This window comes from Physella acuta, unplaced genomic scaffold (assembly GCF_028476545.2).
Source record: "Physella acuta isolate Inbredline_101_S28 unplaced genomic scaffold, ASM2847654v3 ptg000709l, whole genome shotgun sequence".
NCBI classification, from domain to species: domain Eukaryota; kingdom Metazoa; phylum Mollusca; class Gastropoda; family Physidae; genus Physella; species Physella acuta.
The window spans coordinates 189,535-205,939 of record NW_026732228.1 but is presented as its reverse complement, the minus strand read 5'-3'; the positions used below and the strand labels follow the sequence as shown (position 1 = coordinate 205,939).

The 16,405-nt window shown below is 40.5% G+C and overlaps 1 protein-coding gene across 1 annotated transcript in view; it reads left to right on the top strand.

The window, feature by feature from the left end:
• The first annotated feature begins 7,336 nt into the window (after positions 1 to 7,336).
• The window catches only part of LOC131949683 (aspartic and glutamic acid-rich protein-like), a 28,427-nt gene continuing 19,358 nt past the window's right edge, over positions 7,337 to 16,405 (top strand). Inside the window, exon 1 of the mRNA XM_059311542.1 lies at positions 7,337 to 7,458. Coding sequence (XP_059167525.1) covers positions 7,337 to 7,458 — 122 coding nt within the window. The remainder of the gene's footprint in view (positions 7,459 to 16,405) is intronic.

The window sequence follows — 16,405 nt, the reverse complement described above, 5'->3', positions numbered from 1 at the left end:
CCTCGGGCAGATGATGCTAGTCAGCTGGGGACAGCCACCCATGTAGGAGCCAGAAATCAAAACCTTCAACCCGAGGCCCCGCCCAAGCATAATCCGCCCCTGACCAGTGGAGTGTGACTCGGGACCACCGCCATGTTATGTCACCAGGCACGGTTATTTTTTCAAAGAACTAAAAATAAATCCTACAGGCTAGGAGTGCGACCGAACTGGTTCGATCCGGTTTTTGTACTTCTATGTTGCCCACGCGTGGCTAGCGCCGCCACCAAAGAATTAATTAAAAACCTGTCGGAAAAAAAGATCTGATACGTCATTGACGCAGCCCCCTCTAACCTCCACTACCCCCCCCCCCCCGACCCTCCAGGTGTTTTCAAATGTGTCGCACGAGCCTGATCTTGCAGCACGTGCCGTCCCCATTCCTCTGTTACGTCACAGACTCGACACAGACGGCTCCAGACAATCGGAGAGTTTCGCCGGCAGACGGCTCCGTGTCACCTGAAACCCTTTCACTCGGGCCAATCAGTCAATACACGTGTCCAATATCCGCAGAGATCCGCCCGGGACGCGCCAGCCTATCTTGGTATTCGTTCAATTACCTGACTTTTGCCTGTCTTTTACCTGACTTTTGGAGTGGGTACTCTTGCAACATGACGTCTTCCTTACAACGTTTGGATTCAATGGGGCTTTGGACAGAGAGAGTTGTCATTGACCAACTTTCTCTTCTACACAATAGTGTGGCTTAAAATTGCCCGTCGATTTTGGCTTTATGTTAGAAGTATTGAGGTGTTTATTTAGGTGCAGGATAGGAGTATATAGGTGCAGGATAGAAGTATTTAGGTGCAGGATAGAAGCATTTAGGTGCAGGATAGAAGTATTTAGGTGCAGGATAGAAGTATTTAGGTGCAGGATAGAAGTATTTAGGTGCAGGATAGAAGTATTTAGGTGCAGGATAGAAGTATTTAGGTGCAGGATAGAAGTATTTAGGTGCAGGATAGAAGTATTTAGGTGCAGGATAGAAGTATTTAGGTGCAGGATAGAAGTATTTAGGTGCAGGATAGAAGTATTTAGGTGCAGGATAGAAGTATTTAGGTGCAGGATAGAAGTATTTAGGTGCAGGATAGAAGTATTTAGGTGCAGGATAGGAGTATTTAGGTGCAGGATAGAAGTATTTAGGTGCAGGATAGAAGTATTTAGGTGCAGGATAGAAGTATTTAGGTGCAGGATAGAAGTATTTAGGTGCAGGATAGAAGTATTTAGGTGCAGGATAGAAGTATTTAGGTGCAGGATAGAAGTATTTAGGTGCAGGATAGAAGTATTTAGGTGCAGGATAGGAGTATTTAGGTGCAGGATAGGAGTATTTAGGTGCAGGATAGAAGTATATAGGTGAAGGGTATGAGTATTTAGGTTTAGGAAAGCTGTATTTAGGTCCAGGTTGAAAAAAAAAAACCTTTTAAAATAGTGTCACAAAATTGAAGCTAGGACTTGACGGTTCGATAGTTTCCATTCCTCACAAGGACCGTGGCACCCAACCTAATTAAGCTGCCGTCATTCTGCTGATAAGAATATGTCGCGCAAGTCACGCGTCACTTGTTAGCCCAGCGAGCAAAAGGCGACCTAAAGCTTGGCCGATAAAATCTTGGATTTAATGAATGATCTCGGGTCGCTGATATCACTCGGGCTAGTCCCCTTGGTGACACGTTAGGTCTGAGTGGAGCGAACCCAGGGTATCACCGCCGTGTTGTTCAGATACTTGAAGATCTGGTGTTGTTTCAGATGGTGCAGTTAGGGGAGGGGCTGGGGTGGTATGGGGGGGGGGGTGGGGGCGACTAAACAAGGGTACAGGGGGGAGGGTAAATCACCGATTTGGGGTGAAGAGGATTGTCTGCAGCGTTTCTTTCAGACTTTTTTCTCCAGGGGTGGGGGGGGGCACTTAATACTTTCGGGGGTGGGGGACTCATCCCCCACGAAGAGATGCCTGAAAGAAACTCTGATTGTCTGGGACAGTACCCCTTGTCGTTCCCCCCTCCCCTCACACCGCTCTGCCATTACCCAACTGTTAAATCACCCCCTCCCCTTATTGGCAATATCCCCTTCTTGACAATGCCTATTTTATATTGCATAAAATAAAGCGGGGGTGATCTCCCGTGAACTTTCTCCTATATTACATTTTAAAATTAAATAAATAATTGCGCACCAAATGAACATAAACAATAAATGTATAATAGAGCTGACAATTATTGCTTTATAATGGAAATATAGGTTAATTAAAAAATAGCAAATTGAATGTCTAATTGATTAAAAGTGTATGTCACCTTGAATTATCATCGAGTCTAGGCCTACGTAAAAAGTTGAAAAATTGGATATTTCGTCCACCTACCTGAAATGGTACTCAAGATATCAGTATTTTAGATCACAGAAATAGAGTAAAGAACAACTTCCGGTTATCGGGGGTTACTCAAAAGTAAAAAGTTATTGAAATACAACATCTCATACTTATATATTAAATTTCGTCTGTATAACCGAGAGAGTAAACAAGTTATAGTGTTCACAAGGGAATAGAGTAAAAGGCCACTTCCGGTTTCCAAAAATCATTCAAATTTGATTTTAAAATGCGATTACAATGTGATACTTCTGCGTGAAATTTTGTTCACGTGAAATAAACAGTACATAAAATATTGGCTTTTGAGTAACCGGATGTAGATAAAAGTACCACCTCCGCTTATCGAAAATCGCTCAAAAATGTATACAGAATTATAAATTTGATATAATACTTATTTATGAAATTTCGTCAACATAAATGAAACACAGACCTACAGACAAAATTTTAAAACTAAGTTTTTCCTACTCATGAAGGTGTAAAACGTCATGATCTGTCAAAATATTGGTTTCCCTATACCTCGTATATAGAACAGTAAAAAAAAATTCTTAAAAATTAGCATTTTAAAATAATATTCTTTTGAATATTCACTAAAAATGAGAAAACCGTGTATTATATACTGCCACGCTTTTCTTAAGAGTTATGTTAATAGTTGTGAATTATTATATATTTAAACTTTTGAGTGATATAAATATTGGTGATGTATCGGAAAATCCCACGCCCCAACAACATCATCCAAGAAAATGTGGTACCTACGTTCTTCACATTTTAATAAGTCAAGTAAAAAATAATAAGTTAGGTATCGAGGAATAGCTGATAGCACCGACTTATACCCTATGCTGATATTTGAAGACACCTCACACAGAGGTGGGGTGACATGTCCCATGACACTACGATCGTGACGACAAAAAGTAAAACCGGTTTCAAATGTAGAGCATCTCTTTAGTTAGCTCCATGTTAGTCACGCAGTCCTTGCTTCTCTTTCAATAGTTCTCCAGTGTTATCTTGGTCTACCCAATTTGGTTTTCCTTGTAGGTTCAGTGCCAGCATGCTGATGGTTTCATCTGTTCTTCCCCGGGGCATGTCCTACCAGCTCCACCTTTTGATGCCTTTATCTATGCTGTCTGGTGTCACAGGTGGGGGGGGGGGGGGGGGGGCTGGGGATTTGTTCGGACCTTCTTATCTCGAGGGTGTGTCGTAGGTTCTGGTTTATCTCTAGTATGTGTCGTAGGTTCTGGTTTCTAAAGGAGCCTGAAGGTCTGGGGTTGATTGATTTTGTAACACTCCAGGTCTCCGAGACAAACACTTTCGTTATACTCTAACTCTATCTACCTCTGTACTCAGTACTCCACCCACGACCTCCATCTACCTCTGTACTCAGTACTCCACCCACGACCCCCATCTACCTCTGTACTCAGTACTCCACCCACGACCCCCATCTACCTCTGTACTCAGTACTCCACCCACAACCCCCATCTACCTCTGTACTCAGTACTCCACCCACAACCCCCATCTACCTCTGTACTCAGTACTCCACCCACGACCCCCATCTACCTCTGTACTCAGTACTCCACCCACGACCCCCATCTACCTCTGTACTCAGTACTCCACCCACAACCCCCATCTACCTCTGTACTCAGTACTCCACCCACGACCCCCATCTACCTCTGTACTCAGTACTCCGCCATATTCACTCTACTCAAGCTGAGAAAAAAACACACCTCTTCTGATTGGCTGGTTGCTAGTTAGCCACGCCCAATCTCATTCCAAAAGCAATCTACCTTTCAAGACTTAAATGACGTTATTCTTTCCCTTAATCCCAGTACATGGTCTCTAATCCCATCCGTCTAGAGTTACCGCCCATGTTAGGATGAACCCCTTCTACTTATGTTGGCTTAGCTAGACAAATAGTGTATTAGGTAACCGAAGCTTTGTTTTGTTGGGCTCTACGCCTACACAATGGTTGGACAGAGAATTTAATTTTTTTTAATAAGGCTGGTTGAGGGTTAAGGCTAGACGTGTTCAAGTCATGCTGTAGGGTTAAGGTTAAAGACTTGTGTTAAACCAATAATGTAGGGTTAAGGTTAAAGACTTGAGTTAAACCCATAATGTAGGGTTAAACCCATGCTGTAATGTTAAGGCTTGGTAAAGACTTGTGTTAAACCCATGCTGTAGGGTTAAGATTAAAGACTTGTGTTAAACCCATGCTTTACTGATGAAGACGCCTTTGTTAAATACATGGAATAGGGGTAAGCACCAAGAGAACCGAATTTATGAATATGTTCATTGAATGCATAGAGAGCCGAATCTCCGTTGCAATCTTTAATTTTAAATGATATATTACAATAAGAAATTTGTTAGACACCGTCCTTATTAGGTAACGCCTAGATATTAATTAAAGATAGCGCTACATGAATGGAGAATGTGATCTGTCAAAGGGCGGTCACCATTAGCTGGAGATTTTAGTTTTATTTCAAACGATGTCAGATAGATATCTGGGGAATGTTTGCTAATTAGATAGATAGGGATGGGCAGATATGTAATGTATGTTAAGAATATTATAAATATGGAATAAAAGAGGGATCAATAAGCGTCGTTAATTAGTTTAGCATAAAGTACACGCAATTTATAAATAGATCTCACTTACGAATAAATAAAAAAAAATGCATAAATAGAAATGAGCAAATAAAACAAAAAATAATCACTTAATTAATCAATAAACAAATTTATATATATATATATATATATATATATATATATATATATATATATATATATATATATATATATATATATATATATATATATGTGTCGTACTGTCGGTCATCGGTATAGGCCAGGGGTCGGCAACCTTTTGAAGCGGAAGAGCCAAAAGTTACAATTTTCAAAATTTCCCTGGTTTTAAAGAGCCACTTAAAACTTTTAATTCAAATATTTTATTTTTTTATTAAGATTATTAGTATGTGTGCAAGGAGCTGGAGAGCCGCATCTTGATATCAAAAGAGCCGCATGCGGCTCGCGAGCCGCAGGTTGCCGACCCCTGGTATAGGCACTTTGCCTTCGTATGCGGCGAAAAATTGTCTAACCTAGAACTATTCTCACTGCAAGTTTTCACATCAGACACATATCGCTGTGGCAGAATTATATTGTACAGTACTATCTCTACATTAATTATTTCTACAGTGCTAAATAGACAGCGCAGTTACATAGCATACTATGCAGAATGTACACCCATTTAGCCGCAAACAAAAACTGAAGATTTGTGTTGAACAAAACTTCAGTAAGCAAAAAGTAAATGGAAATATTTAGCGCAGAAAATCGCGCGTTGAACCAAATTACGCGATTTTCATGCTTAAAATCAGCTGAGAATATAGAGAGGTCGCATATACAAATAAATAAATGTCCATGACGGATATCAATGCTGCATGCCATGCGTCATGTCGGCCAAACAAACACCGTACGTCAGACTGACAACAGTGCCGCACCGAGTAGCATGATAGACTTGTATTGACGAAGCACCGGACTTATTATGTTTAGCGGTGACGGCTTTCTGCTTTAGAATGTAATATATTTTCTAAAGATCTATTCCCCCTTCTGCAATTAAACTCCCAAACACTGCCTGAATAGATAAAAAAAAACAGGTATCCTCTGTATTAAACATTCACTGAATTGAAAGGTATAGAAAGTCGGATCGCGTGGCTAGAAAATTCTTGCCGCATAATAAATATTTACACGGACATGAAAATCTTTTCAACGATTCTTCCGTGTGGTCAAGTTGAAGGATCGGTTAACTACAGACCGTTTAAACACAACACGAACTTTTGACAGAACCTAGCCTAAACCAAGAACACCAACTCAATAGTTTTACCTTACTTTTACATTTCAACATTCAACCACAGCCAATTTTTAACGCAAAGTTCTTTCAATGTCAGATAAATCTACACGCTATCTGCAATCGTTGTGGGACACATAAGATGTTGTAGAGATCGATCTAAAATCAATCAGCACAAAATCGCGAGCCTATTGGTGCTGAGTAATTTGCAGTTGACGCAAAAGGGATCTGATATATGGAAACAGAGAACCGACACATGGAAAAGGATAACCCACAAACGGAAAAAGAGAACCGACACACGGAACTAACATACACACTAAAATGTACGTTTTGTTAAAAGAACGCTAAGAGTCTTTATAAATTCGTTTGATCTAGTGAAACATTGAAAATATGAATGGTCCTGATCCAATTAAATAAAGGTTCGGTTAAATGATTTTTTAAATCGGGTAAATGAAACATGCAGTCGTCATCTGGTTTGATATCACGTGCTAGGATCACGACCACGTGACATTTCAATGCACCACAAGAGATGAAACACCTGCAGCACATTTACCTGTAACCCAACAGATGAAACACCTGCCTACAACATTCTCTTGTACAATTGCCCATGTGAGATCCGCCAAGCGTTTCATGGCGTGTAACATAGCACCTTCATATTTCCTTACATAACGTGTAATATACCACTTTGAACCCTCCTTACATAAAATATAACATACCACCTTAATCGCTCTCTATGTCCACGGTGACATACCCCTGCCTCCATGAGCACCAAAAACCCCACCCCCACCCCAAGACTGTGACATACCCCTGCCTCTATGAGCACCAAAAACCCCACCCTAAGACTGTGACATACCCCTGCCTCTATGAGCACAAAAAACCCCACCCCCCACCCCAAGACTGTGACATACCCCTGCCTCTATGAGCACCAAAAACCCCACCCTAAGACTGTGACATACCCCTGCCTCTATGAGCACAAAAAACCCCACCCCAACCACCAGCAACCAGACTATGTTCCTGCAAAAACTTACTCTCCTTATCCCCTACCCCCAGCTGCACCCCCCCCCCCCTGTTCAGTCGGTCTCCCAGCATTATTGTGTATGCGGGGGGGGGGGGGGGGAGAGAGAACAGCCATGCGGGACGTGGGCGTGGTCTTCCTCTGTCTGGCTCGTGCCTATCACATCTGGTTGGTCGAGCTCAGATCACGTCAGGGTCACGCCCGGGAGATCACGCCAGTAGGTCGAGGACAGGTCACGTCAGTAGGTCGAGGACAGGTCACGTTAGTAGGTCGAGGACAGGTCACGTCACCGCCAAGAAGATGTCAACGTTTGTGTCAGGATAACGTTATCCCATCAGGTGGCGGAGATATTTGTCAGTATCCCATATCGTTGTGACAGGTATCGTGTCCACATCTCAGATCGTTGTGACAAGTATCGTGACAGTATTACGCTAAATAGAACAAGGCACCGTAACGACAGCGCACGTATATGTTCACAAGTTTTTGTGTCCCAATTAAATGAACGAGTCCACTTGCTGAAGATTTCTTGAAGTGCGAAATAACAAATCTGGAAAAAAAAAACAACCCTCAACAGTCGCCGGAAAATTTAATTTGAATCGAGTTAGACCAGGTGTGTCTACGTCTGCTGAGGCGATGACAGGTAACGTCAGGATAGTCAGCTGTTGTAGGTGAGTACACACAGAACGAAACAGAGTTGATATAGAAAATATATACTTTTACCAGTGTCCACCCCAGCCATAGGAACTTTTAGTCAGCCCCCGAACGAAATAGAGTTGATATAGACATTATATTATATTTTTACCAGTGTCACCACCAGGAAATTTTGTCCGCCCCCCCCCCCCCCTTCCCACCCCCAAGAATTTCAAGTGCCCCTGGAGAAAAAAATCTGTAAGTGACACTGTTTACTAAGCAGGTGTTGAGTACGATTGTAGGAAAAAAAAGTCACAGGATAAAAAACACAGAAAAAAGTCACAGGAAAAAATGTCCCAAGAAAAAAATGTCACAAATGTGTATTTGTATGGAACTTGTTAATACTTTTATGTATTAAACATTCAGAAAGTGCAAATTAACTAACGATAAATTAAATGTTATGTTATGTGCTTATAGTAATATTTATAAGATAATTAAAAAAATATTTAGTATGAAGTTTGTAGGTTTTAATTGCGATATACATACAACATTTAATAAAATATAATAGCAAGGTTTTCATCGTGTTTTTTAAATACTAACTTAGCGTGAAATGGCATAAAGACGTAGTTAATGTGACTTGCTGTCCTCAACTCATCGCAACAATAGCTCAACCACCTTTACTGCCCACAGTTATCTTGCTCATCACATAACAAAGCATAGGATCAGAACAGAAAGCCGACACTGAACATGGTATGTCATTGACGCAAAATGTCAACAACACACAATATGGACTGACAAGGCCGACTGAGGAGAAGTCCACGGCAAAAAACATGCAAATAACACCGCGTATCTAATTTAAAAACATATCAAAAGTAGGGGATGCTGTGTAAATTATCTTATAGTAATTCTACTTATTGTTGTTTTAAACCAGGGGTCTCCAAACTACGGCCCGTGGGCCGAATGCGGCCCTCGAAGTCCTCTCATCCGGCCCGCGGAGATCTTTTTGTCCAAGAGAAATAGTTTGTTGGTGATGGCTGAGGAACTTTGCCCAGAAAAATCAAAGACTTGCCTGGAAGAAACTGGCCCCCGAACTGAAATTTGATAGTTATTGCGGCCCTCGGACTGAAAAGTTTGGAGCCCCCTGTTTTAAACCATAATGCTTTTAAAGTTTATAAGTATCTACCATAAAATTACTCTCACACATAAATAAACACTCACAATTTTACAATTCTCAACAATTAAATAAAAATATTTCTTAAATTACTTTTGTGATTTATTTCTGTGACTTTATTTCGGTGACTTTTTTTCCCAAAGAAATTTTTCCTTTGTGACATTTTTTTCTGTGACTTTTATTCCTAGCAAAAAATTGTGATTTTTTTCCCCTTTTCACCGTTGAGTACTCTGTATCCTAGCATCACCCACAACTGTGCTGGTCAGTTTTTATTGCCACGTAGACGGAGCAATGAATGTCTGGACAAGTACCCCACCCGCAATACTACGCTTCATATGCTTATCTTATTATCTAATTCATATGGTCATACGTCTATATATGTTCACTGACAGATGGTCATATGTCTATATATGTTCAGTGACAGATGGTCATATGTCTATATATGTTTAGTGACAGAAGGTCATATGTCTATATATGTTTAGTGACAGAAGGTCATATGTCTATATATGTTCACTGACAGATGGTCATATGTCTATATATGTTCACTGACTTAGTCTTCTGTCGTACCTAGTCTAAGACAGAAGTCAAGTCTGAATATCAAATAAATTTTAAAAAAAAAGCCCGATAGCCTTTCGCGCACATATCTGACACACACACAAACAGAGAAAAATACATATTCTATAGCCCTAAAAAAACAAATATTTTTTAAAAACTCTGTGTGTTTTTAAGATTTATAAATTACATTTTTATTTTTTCCCATTCGCTGACGCTCCAACATAATCCCCAAACATGTTGGCAGAAAACGTCTGAACACAGATCAAAAGATAGCGGCTCCATTCAAGTTTTAAAGCCGCAGTTGACAGAGGTCTAGGGTGAAACATTAGCTATGACCTTCCATAGGTCTAGTGTTAAACATTAACATGAACGATTGCCTAGGAAAAATGTCAAAGAAGAAACTGAATTCATATTTAATTGTCAGCAGGATTGCCAGTGTCTACCATCTGTCAGTAATCATACATCAACACATCTATCTAGACCAGGGGTCTCGAAACTACGGCCCGCGAGGCCCTTTCAATGGCCCGTTGAGATCTTTTTGTCTACGAAAAAAAAACACCGATATTTTCGTGTATCCTGCCAAGATCAGCCACCGCTTACGTGGATGTTTTGATTTTACTGAATTAGAGTGTCCATTCGAGCGATTGTCGCGTTCGGGCTAGTGTCCATTCGGGCATTTTTGTCGCATTCGGGCAAGTGTCCATTTGGGCATTTGTCGCATTCAGGCAAGTGTCCATTCGTGAAATCGGCCTTCGGTCTAACGGCATTCGGGCAAGTGTCTTTCGGGAATTTGTCGTAGACCCCTACTGACTAGTAGGCCGTCTATTCTGTCATTGCGTTATGTGTATATTTTGATGTAGATAAGTCCATACGATTCATTTTCAGTCGTAAGTATGTATCTCTATATGCACACATACACGTGTATCCGTAAGCATGTCAGTTGCTCCGTATGTATGAAATATATGATCTTCCTTGTATTAGAGTATGTATGTACCGAGCGTGGGATTGACATAATAGCGTCTTACAAATCAATCAGCGGTTAGGATAGTGAAGTGTGTCGTAGAGCATTGAATGGCAGAGTAAAATATTGTAAGACGGAAGGTTGGTAATCAGGGGTTGGTGCATGGGGGGGGGAGGTGGTATATGAAGGTTAGTATTTGGGGGTTGGTATAGGGGGGGGTAGGTATGTGGGATTTGGTACATGGGGGTTGATACATGGGGATTGGTAATGGGTTGGTACATGGGGGTTGGCACATGGGGGTTGGTACATGGGGATTGGTAATGGGATTTGGTATATGGGGTTTGGTACATGGGGGTTGATACATTTGGATTGGTAATGGGGGTTCGACATATGGAGAACTTGATACGGACTTTTGTTGTAAATATGTTAGATGTTTTAAATGTATACACAAAATTAAAATTTTATTTAAAGAAGAAAAATAAAAATAAAGGCATATTCGAATGTAGAAAAACAATTTTAATTATGCAACCGGAAAATTATTTATAGTTGTGACAAGAACGCAATACAATGACGTCACAAATGTTTAAACTAAGGAAAGAACACAAAACTAATGGCGTCATCTTCCGATTTTAGAATATAAAGAAATGAACTATTTCATTCAAATTTGATTTAGATCTACGTACGCTATGAAAAGTATATAATACAATTTTCTCGCCCTAAACTTATAAAATTTACTTTATCTATTTGGATGCTAGATCTAGAGATTCTAGATCTAGTTCTAGAGATTCTAGATCTAAATCTACGGAAAAACTAGTGTGACTCTAGATCAAGGGTTCCCAACCTTTTTTTTACTCTAGAGCACATTCTAAAATATCGGTAGGGTGGCGGGCACCACCTATATTAAATCGACAAACTCCTTCCAGAGGCGTAGCGACCCTTCCCGTCACCCAGGGACAAAACGTTCGATTTTGCACCCCCCTTCCCCCTCAAACTTTCGATTTGCACCCCCCCCCCCCTCAAACTTTCGATTTCCATCCCCTTCAACCTTTCAATAATGTTTATGAAAAAAATTCTGTCTCTGTCGAATAGTGAGAGGCGGGCACATACGAAGCGTTCAGCGGGCGCCATAGCGCCCGCGGGCACGGGGTTGGGAACCCCTGCTCTAGATAGATCTAGATATATATCTAGTCTCTATCTAGATCTAAAATCTATTTCAATAATAAATTTCTATACTAAACTATTTCAGGTCCTCATTATTTTATAGAAATCTTTGTTTAGCTATGGGATTGGCTAATTTGGGATAAAATTTAATTTGAAATAATAGGGCTAATTAGCGTAAGTTAAGTTTCTTAACTACCTCTTTTATTCTTCATGAATTCTAAGGTGCCTAAATAGCTGAGATGATAGTGTAATTGATACCACGCTAAGTCAATCTTAAATATTTTTTTCAATTTGTTTTTTTTAAATATATGAATTATAAAGTTGCATATCGCGACTTGGCGGGAGACGGGGCAGGTGAAGTAGAGTTCACCTGTTTCTTTCTTTTCAGCATAAGAAGGGATAGTGTGGTCAGACCTATGCCCAGCCGAAATAGGTGTCTTTAAAAGAAAAAAACAACATAAATACCATTGAACAGCCGGTTTTTAACGAAATCTTTTAAGTCTCTTAATTTTAAGTCTCTTAATCAGCGAGTGCATTTAATATTGTATTGTGTTGACTAATACTGTATATAAATATACATTTTCTTCAGGCATCTCTGCCTTTTCTTCCTCTTTCTCCTCCGAACGGAATTGAAAAAAAGTAATTCATAAAAAATATAGAAAAACCGGTATCCGTTACCCCAACCCCCCGCCCCTCCCAACGCACACACATCCGCACACACAGACGGACGAATGAACACAAAAAATAAATAAGGTTTGCAAAAGAGCTTACTTTAATTTTCACTTTAGCATAACAATAATGATTACTAGTATTCAATTAGTTTACTGTCTTATCACCTTAATCTTAAGATAGTTTAGTACGTTCATGTGTGTCTGGTTGAGAAGAGGTTGGAGATTTGTGGGAGTGTGTGTGGAGGGGAGGGGGAGTGTGTGTGTGGGGGGAGGGTGAGTGAGGGGGGGGGGGGTATCGTGAAAGAAAAATTATGAATTCGATGTAAAGCGTGTTTGAAATGAAACACGAGACCATTGAAAAATAGACACGATAATTGAAGCGAAACTTAGAAACGCAAATAGAAATTTCTAGATGTTTTCACAAAACAGCGGAGTGGGCTTAAGTCATCATCAGGAATTTTGATTTCGCGGCGTCGCATTACAGACCCCATCTTCGGTCAAAAGACGCGTACACATGACGCATTCACTCAAAAAAGACGTAATTCATCATGTAGTTTTGTGTGTGTGTGGGGGGGGGGGGGGGGAGGGGGTGCAGTGGCGTAGCTAGGGTTTTCGGGCCCCTATGCAAAAAAATTATCAGTGGGCCCCTTTGTCAACCGTTAGGCTACAATGGAGTTAAACGAAGGAATAAAATGTTACTTAAGATGGAGGGTTTTCAAAAATATAAATATTCTGTACATTATGTATTTTACACTTCCTGATTGTGTATTTAAACTATATTATTATGTAGGACTACACCTCCGTAGTTTTGCGTCACAAGCTGGGGGAAGATGTGCGGTCCACATTGAGTGACACCATGACAAAACATTGTAAAATTTGTTGTATCTAGCTGGTTTATTGTAAAAACACTATCCGTTGTGGTTATTTTAATAAACCGTGAGTGATCTCCCTTAAATTTTCTCGAATATTCTTATATAACACTACGGGGGATGGCAACTCGGGATATAGACAATATTTTAAAACCATTTTAATTACTTAAATTTTTAAAAATAGAATAGAATCTCGTAGAAAAAAGAATTGCGCTCCAAGTGAACGTCAAATAATATGTGTTTAATAGTGCAGAATTATATTAGTACTTTATAAAATCACATGCGTTTTTTGAGAAATCGGAAATAGCGTAAATTACTACTTTCTGTCAAAGGAAATTACTCAAAATTTGATAGAAGGCAGAGAATTAGATCTTTTACTTACATGTGAAATTTCATTTATCTATCTTAAATAGTACTCAAGTTATAGGCTTTTGAAAAATTGAAAGTAGAAAAAGTTCCACTTCCGGTTATCGGAAAATTTGATACAGATCTACAAATTTGATATAATACTTATATACGAATATACATCAACCTAGCTGTAACGCTACATTGTTATCGTGTTCACAGACACAGACACACACACGCACTTACACTCACACACACACACACAGACATACGGACAAGATTGCAAAACTATGTTTTTCCGACTCAGGGAGGCTTAAAACGCCGAGATTGCAAAAATCTCGATTTTTTTGCACGATTACAATACTTTTTCTATACTTCGTATATACGAGAAAGTAAAAAAGGGCTCAGTGGTTATTATGGATGTTTAATAAGATGGAATTTCAGGGAGGGCAGACAGTTAGGAGAGAGGTGTAGGTAATTTCCCAGTCAGTTGAGGTATGTAGCGATACATGTACAAATCTCACAAAAAAGTCGAAGTTCATTTATAGGCTAATTCTCTCAATGGCTTGCCCGACACTGCGACAACGCAGTTAGTATTATTATTACGCATGGGCCTTATTCGACCCCCCTCCTCCCAATACTGAATGCCACTGTACTTTTAATTATTAATTTTAATTATTTCTAGAGTACAAAAGAATTTCTATTTCTATTTTCTTTTTAAAATTATCTATATAAAACAAATTAAAAAGTTTGAATTTTTCTTTACAGAGGGAAAGGGTCTCTGTGTGGCTTGGGCCCCTATGCCTTGTTTAAGCTAGGTTTACGGTAGCTAAGCCATTGGGGGGTGGGGGGGGGGTGGGGGGTGGGGGTGTTTAGAACATTGTCAAATTTCTACGTGACGTACGCAATACGGAGAGGTAAATATCTGTCACAAGTCTGGAAATATCTGTTATAGATCTGGAAAGGTGGTCCTATATAGATATATAGACACACCGATACAACAACATACACATCTACACAGACACCCACAGGAACACACTGCCGCAACAGACACACCCATACATTCACACACCCAGACACATCCCTAAACGACACACCAGATCCAAACACAGCAGATAAAGACGTTACGTCCCCATCAGATAAAGACGTTACGTCCCCCACAGATAAAGACATTACGTCCCCCACAGATAAAGACGTTACGTCCCCCACAGATAAAGACGTTACGTCCCCCACAGATAAAGACGTTACGTCCCCCACAGATAAAGACGTTACGTCCCCCACAGATAAAGACGTTACGTCCTCAGCAGATAAATACGTTACGTCCCCCAGCAGATAAAGACATTACGTCCCCCACAGATAAAGACGTTACGTCCCCCACAGATAAAGACGTTCGTCCCCAGCAGATAAAGACATTACGTCCCCCAGCAGATAAAAACGTTACGTCCCCAGCAGATAAAGACGTTACGTCCCCCACAGATAAAGACGTTAAGTCCCCCACAGATAAATACGTTACGTCCCCCAGCAGATAAAGACATTACGTCCCCCACAGATAAAGACGTTACGTCCCCCACAGATAAAAACGTTACGTCCCCCACAGATAAAGACATTACGTCCCCCACAGATAAAGACGTTACGTCCTCAGCAGATAAAGACGTTACGTCCCCAGCAGATAAAAACGTTACGTCCCCAGCAGATAAAGACGTTCCATCCCCAGCAGATAAAGACGTTACGTCCCCCACAGATAAAGACGTTACGTCCCCAGCAGATAAAAACGTTACGTCCCCTACAGATAAAGACGTTACGTCCCCCACAGATAAAGACGTTACGTCCCCAGCAGATAAAGACTTTACGTCCCCAGCAGATAAAGACGTTACGTCCCCAGCAGATAAAGACGTTAAGTCCCCCACAGATAAAGACGTCACGTCCCCACAGATAAAGACGTTACGTCCCCTATAGATAAAGACGTAAAGTTCCCCCACAGATAAAGACGTTACGTCCCCAGCAGATAAAGACGTAAAGTTCCCCCACAGAACATACAAAAAAATCCTGATGTCCTGTCTCTACCTACACCGCTGACGCCGTTCTCGCGATATCCACGCCTGGTTCGTCCTTATGTTGTGAGGACAATAGAGAAAATAGATGTGGGAGGGGGGAGGTAAATAGAGTTGGCTCGCGAGAAATACTCGTTTGGTCTTTGAGTCTACGTCAGTCACCCTTCAACCTTGTTGGGTGGTGGGGGAGGGGAGGCGCGGATACAATGCCAACTGACGCGGGACTTCATAACGCGAGGTTCTAGTCGTTCGGGAAGTTACGACGATTTTTTTCCTTCAGTTGATTCGGTCTGAGTTGCTTGAATATTGTCATCATAGCCAGGATTGTGATGTTTACAGTCGAGCGAGTCCCAGACTAAATTAAGGATTGGGATATTCACTGCTGCGTCCTCTTGATGTTGCTGTGGATTGTACACTACAATTTGACATTCAAGCAAATTTTTATGGAATTCAATTACCTTTGACTGCTGGAACATAATTGGTTCAGTCGTTAATTAATGACGATCAGCTGTCATGTGAGACAAGGTAGGTGAACTGTTCACTTTTTTAGAGCAATATGTGATGAGTTTAGGTTAATCATATCACAATACAGTGTATACACGCCTCATTCTATTGCCGTATACTTATTGAAGCAGTAGGGCTATGTTGTATTTTTATAGTAAGGAGTTTGCCTATGGTTAAACCTAAAGTGTATGTTCTATTTAAGGGGGAAGATTGTGTTTTATTTAGTGATGAGTTTGAGTTATATATAGTGATGAGTTTGTGTTATA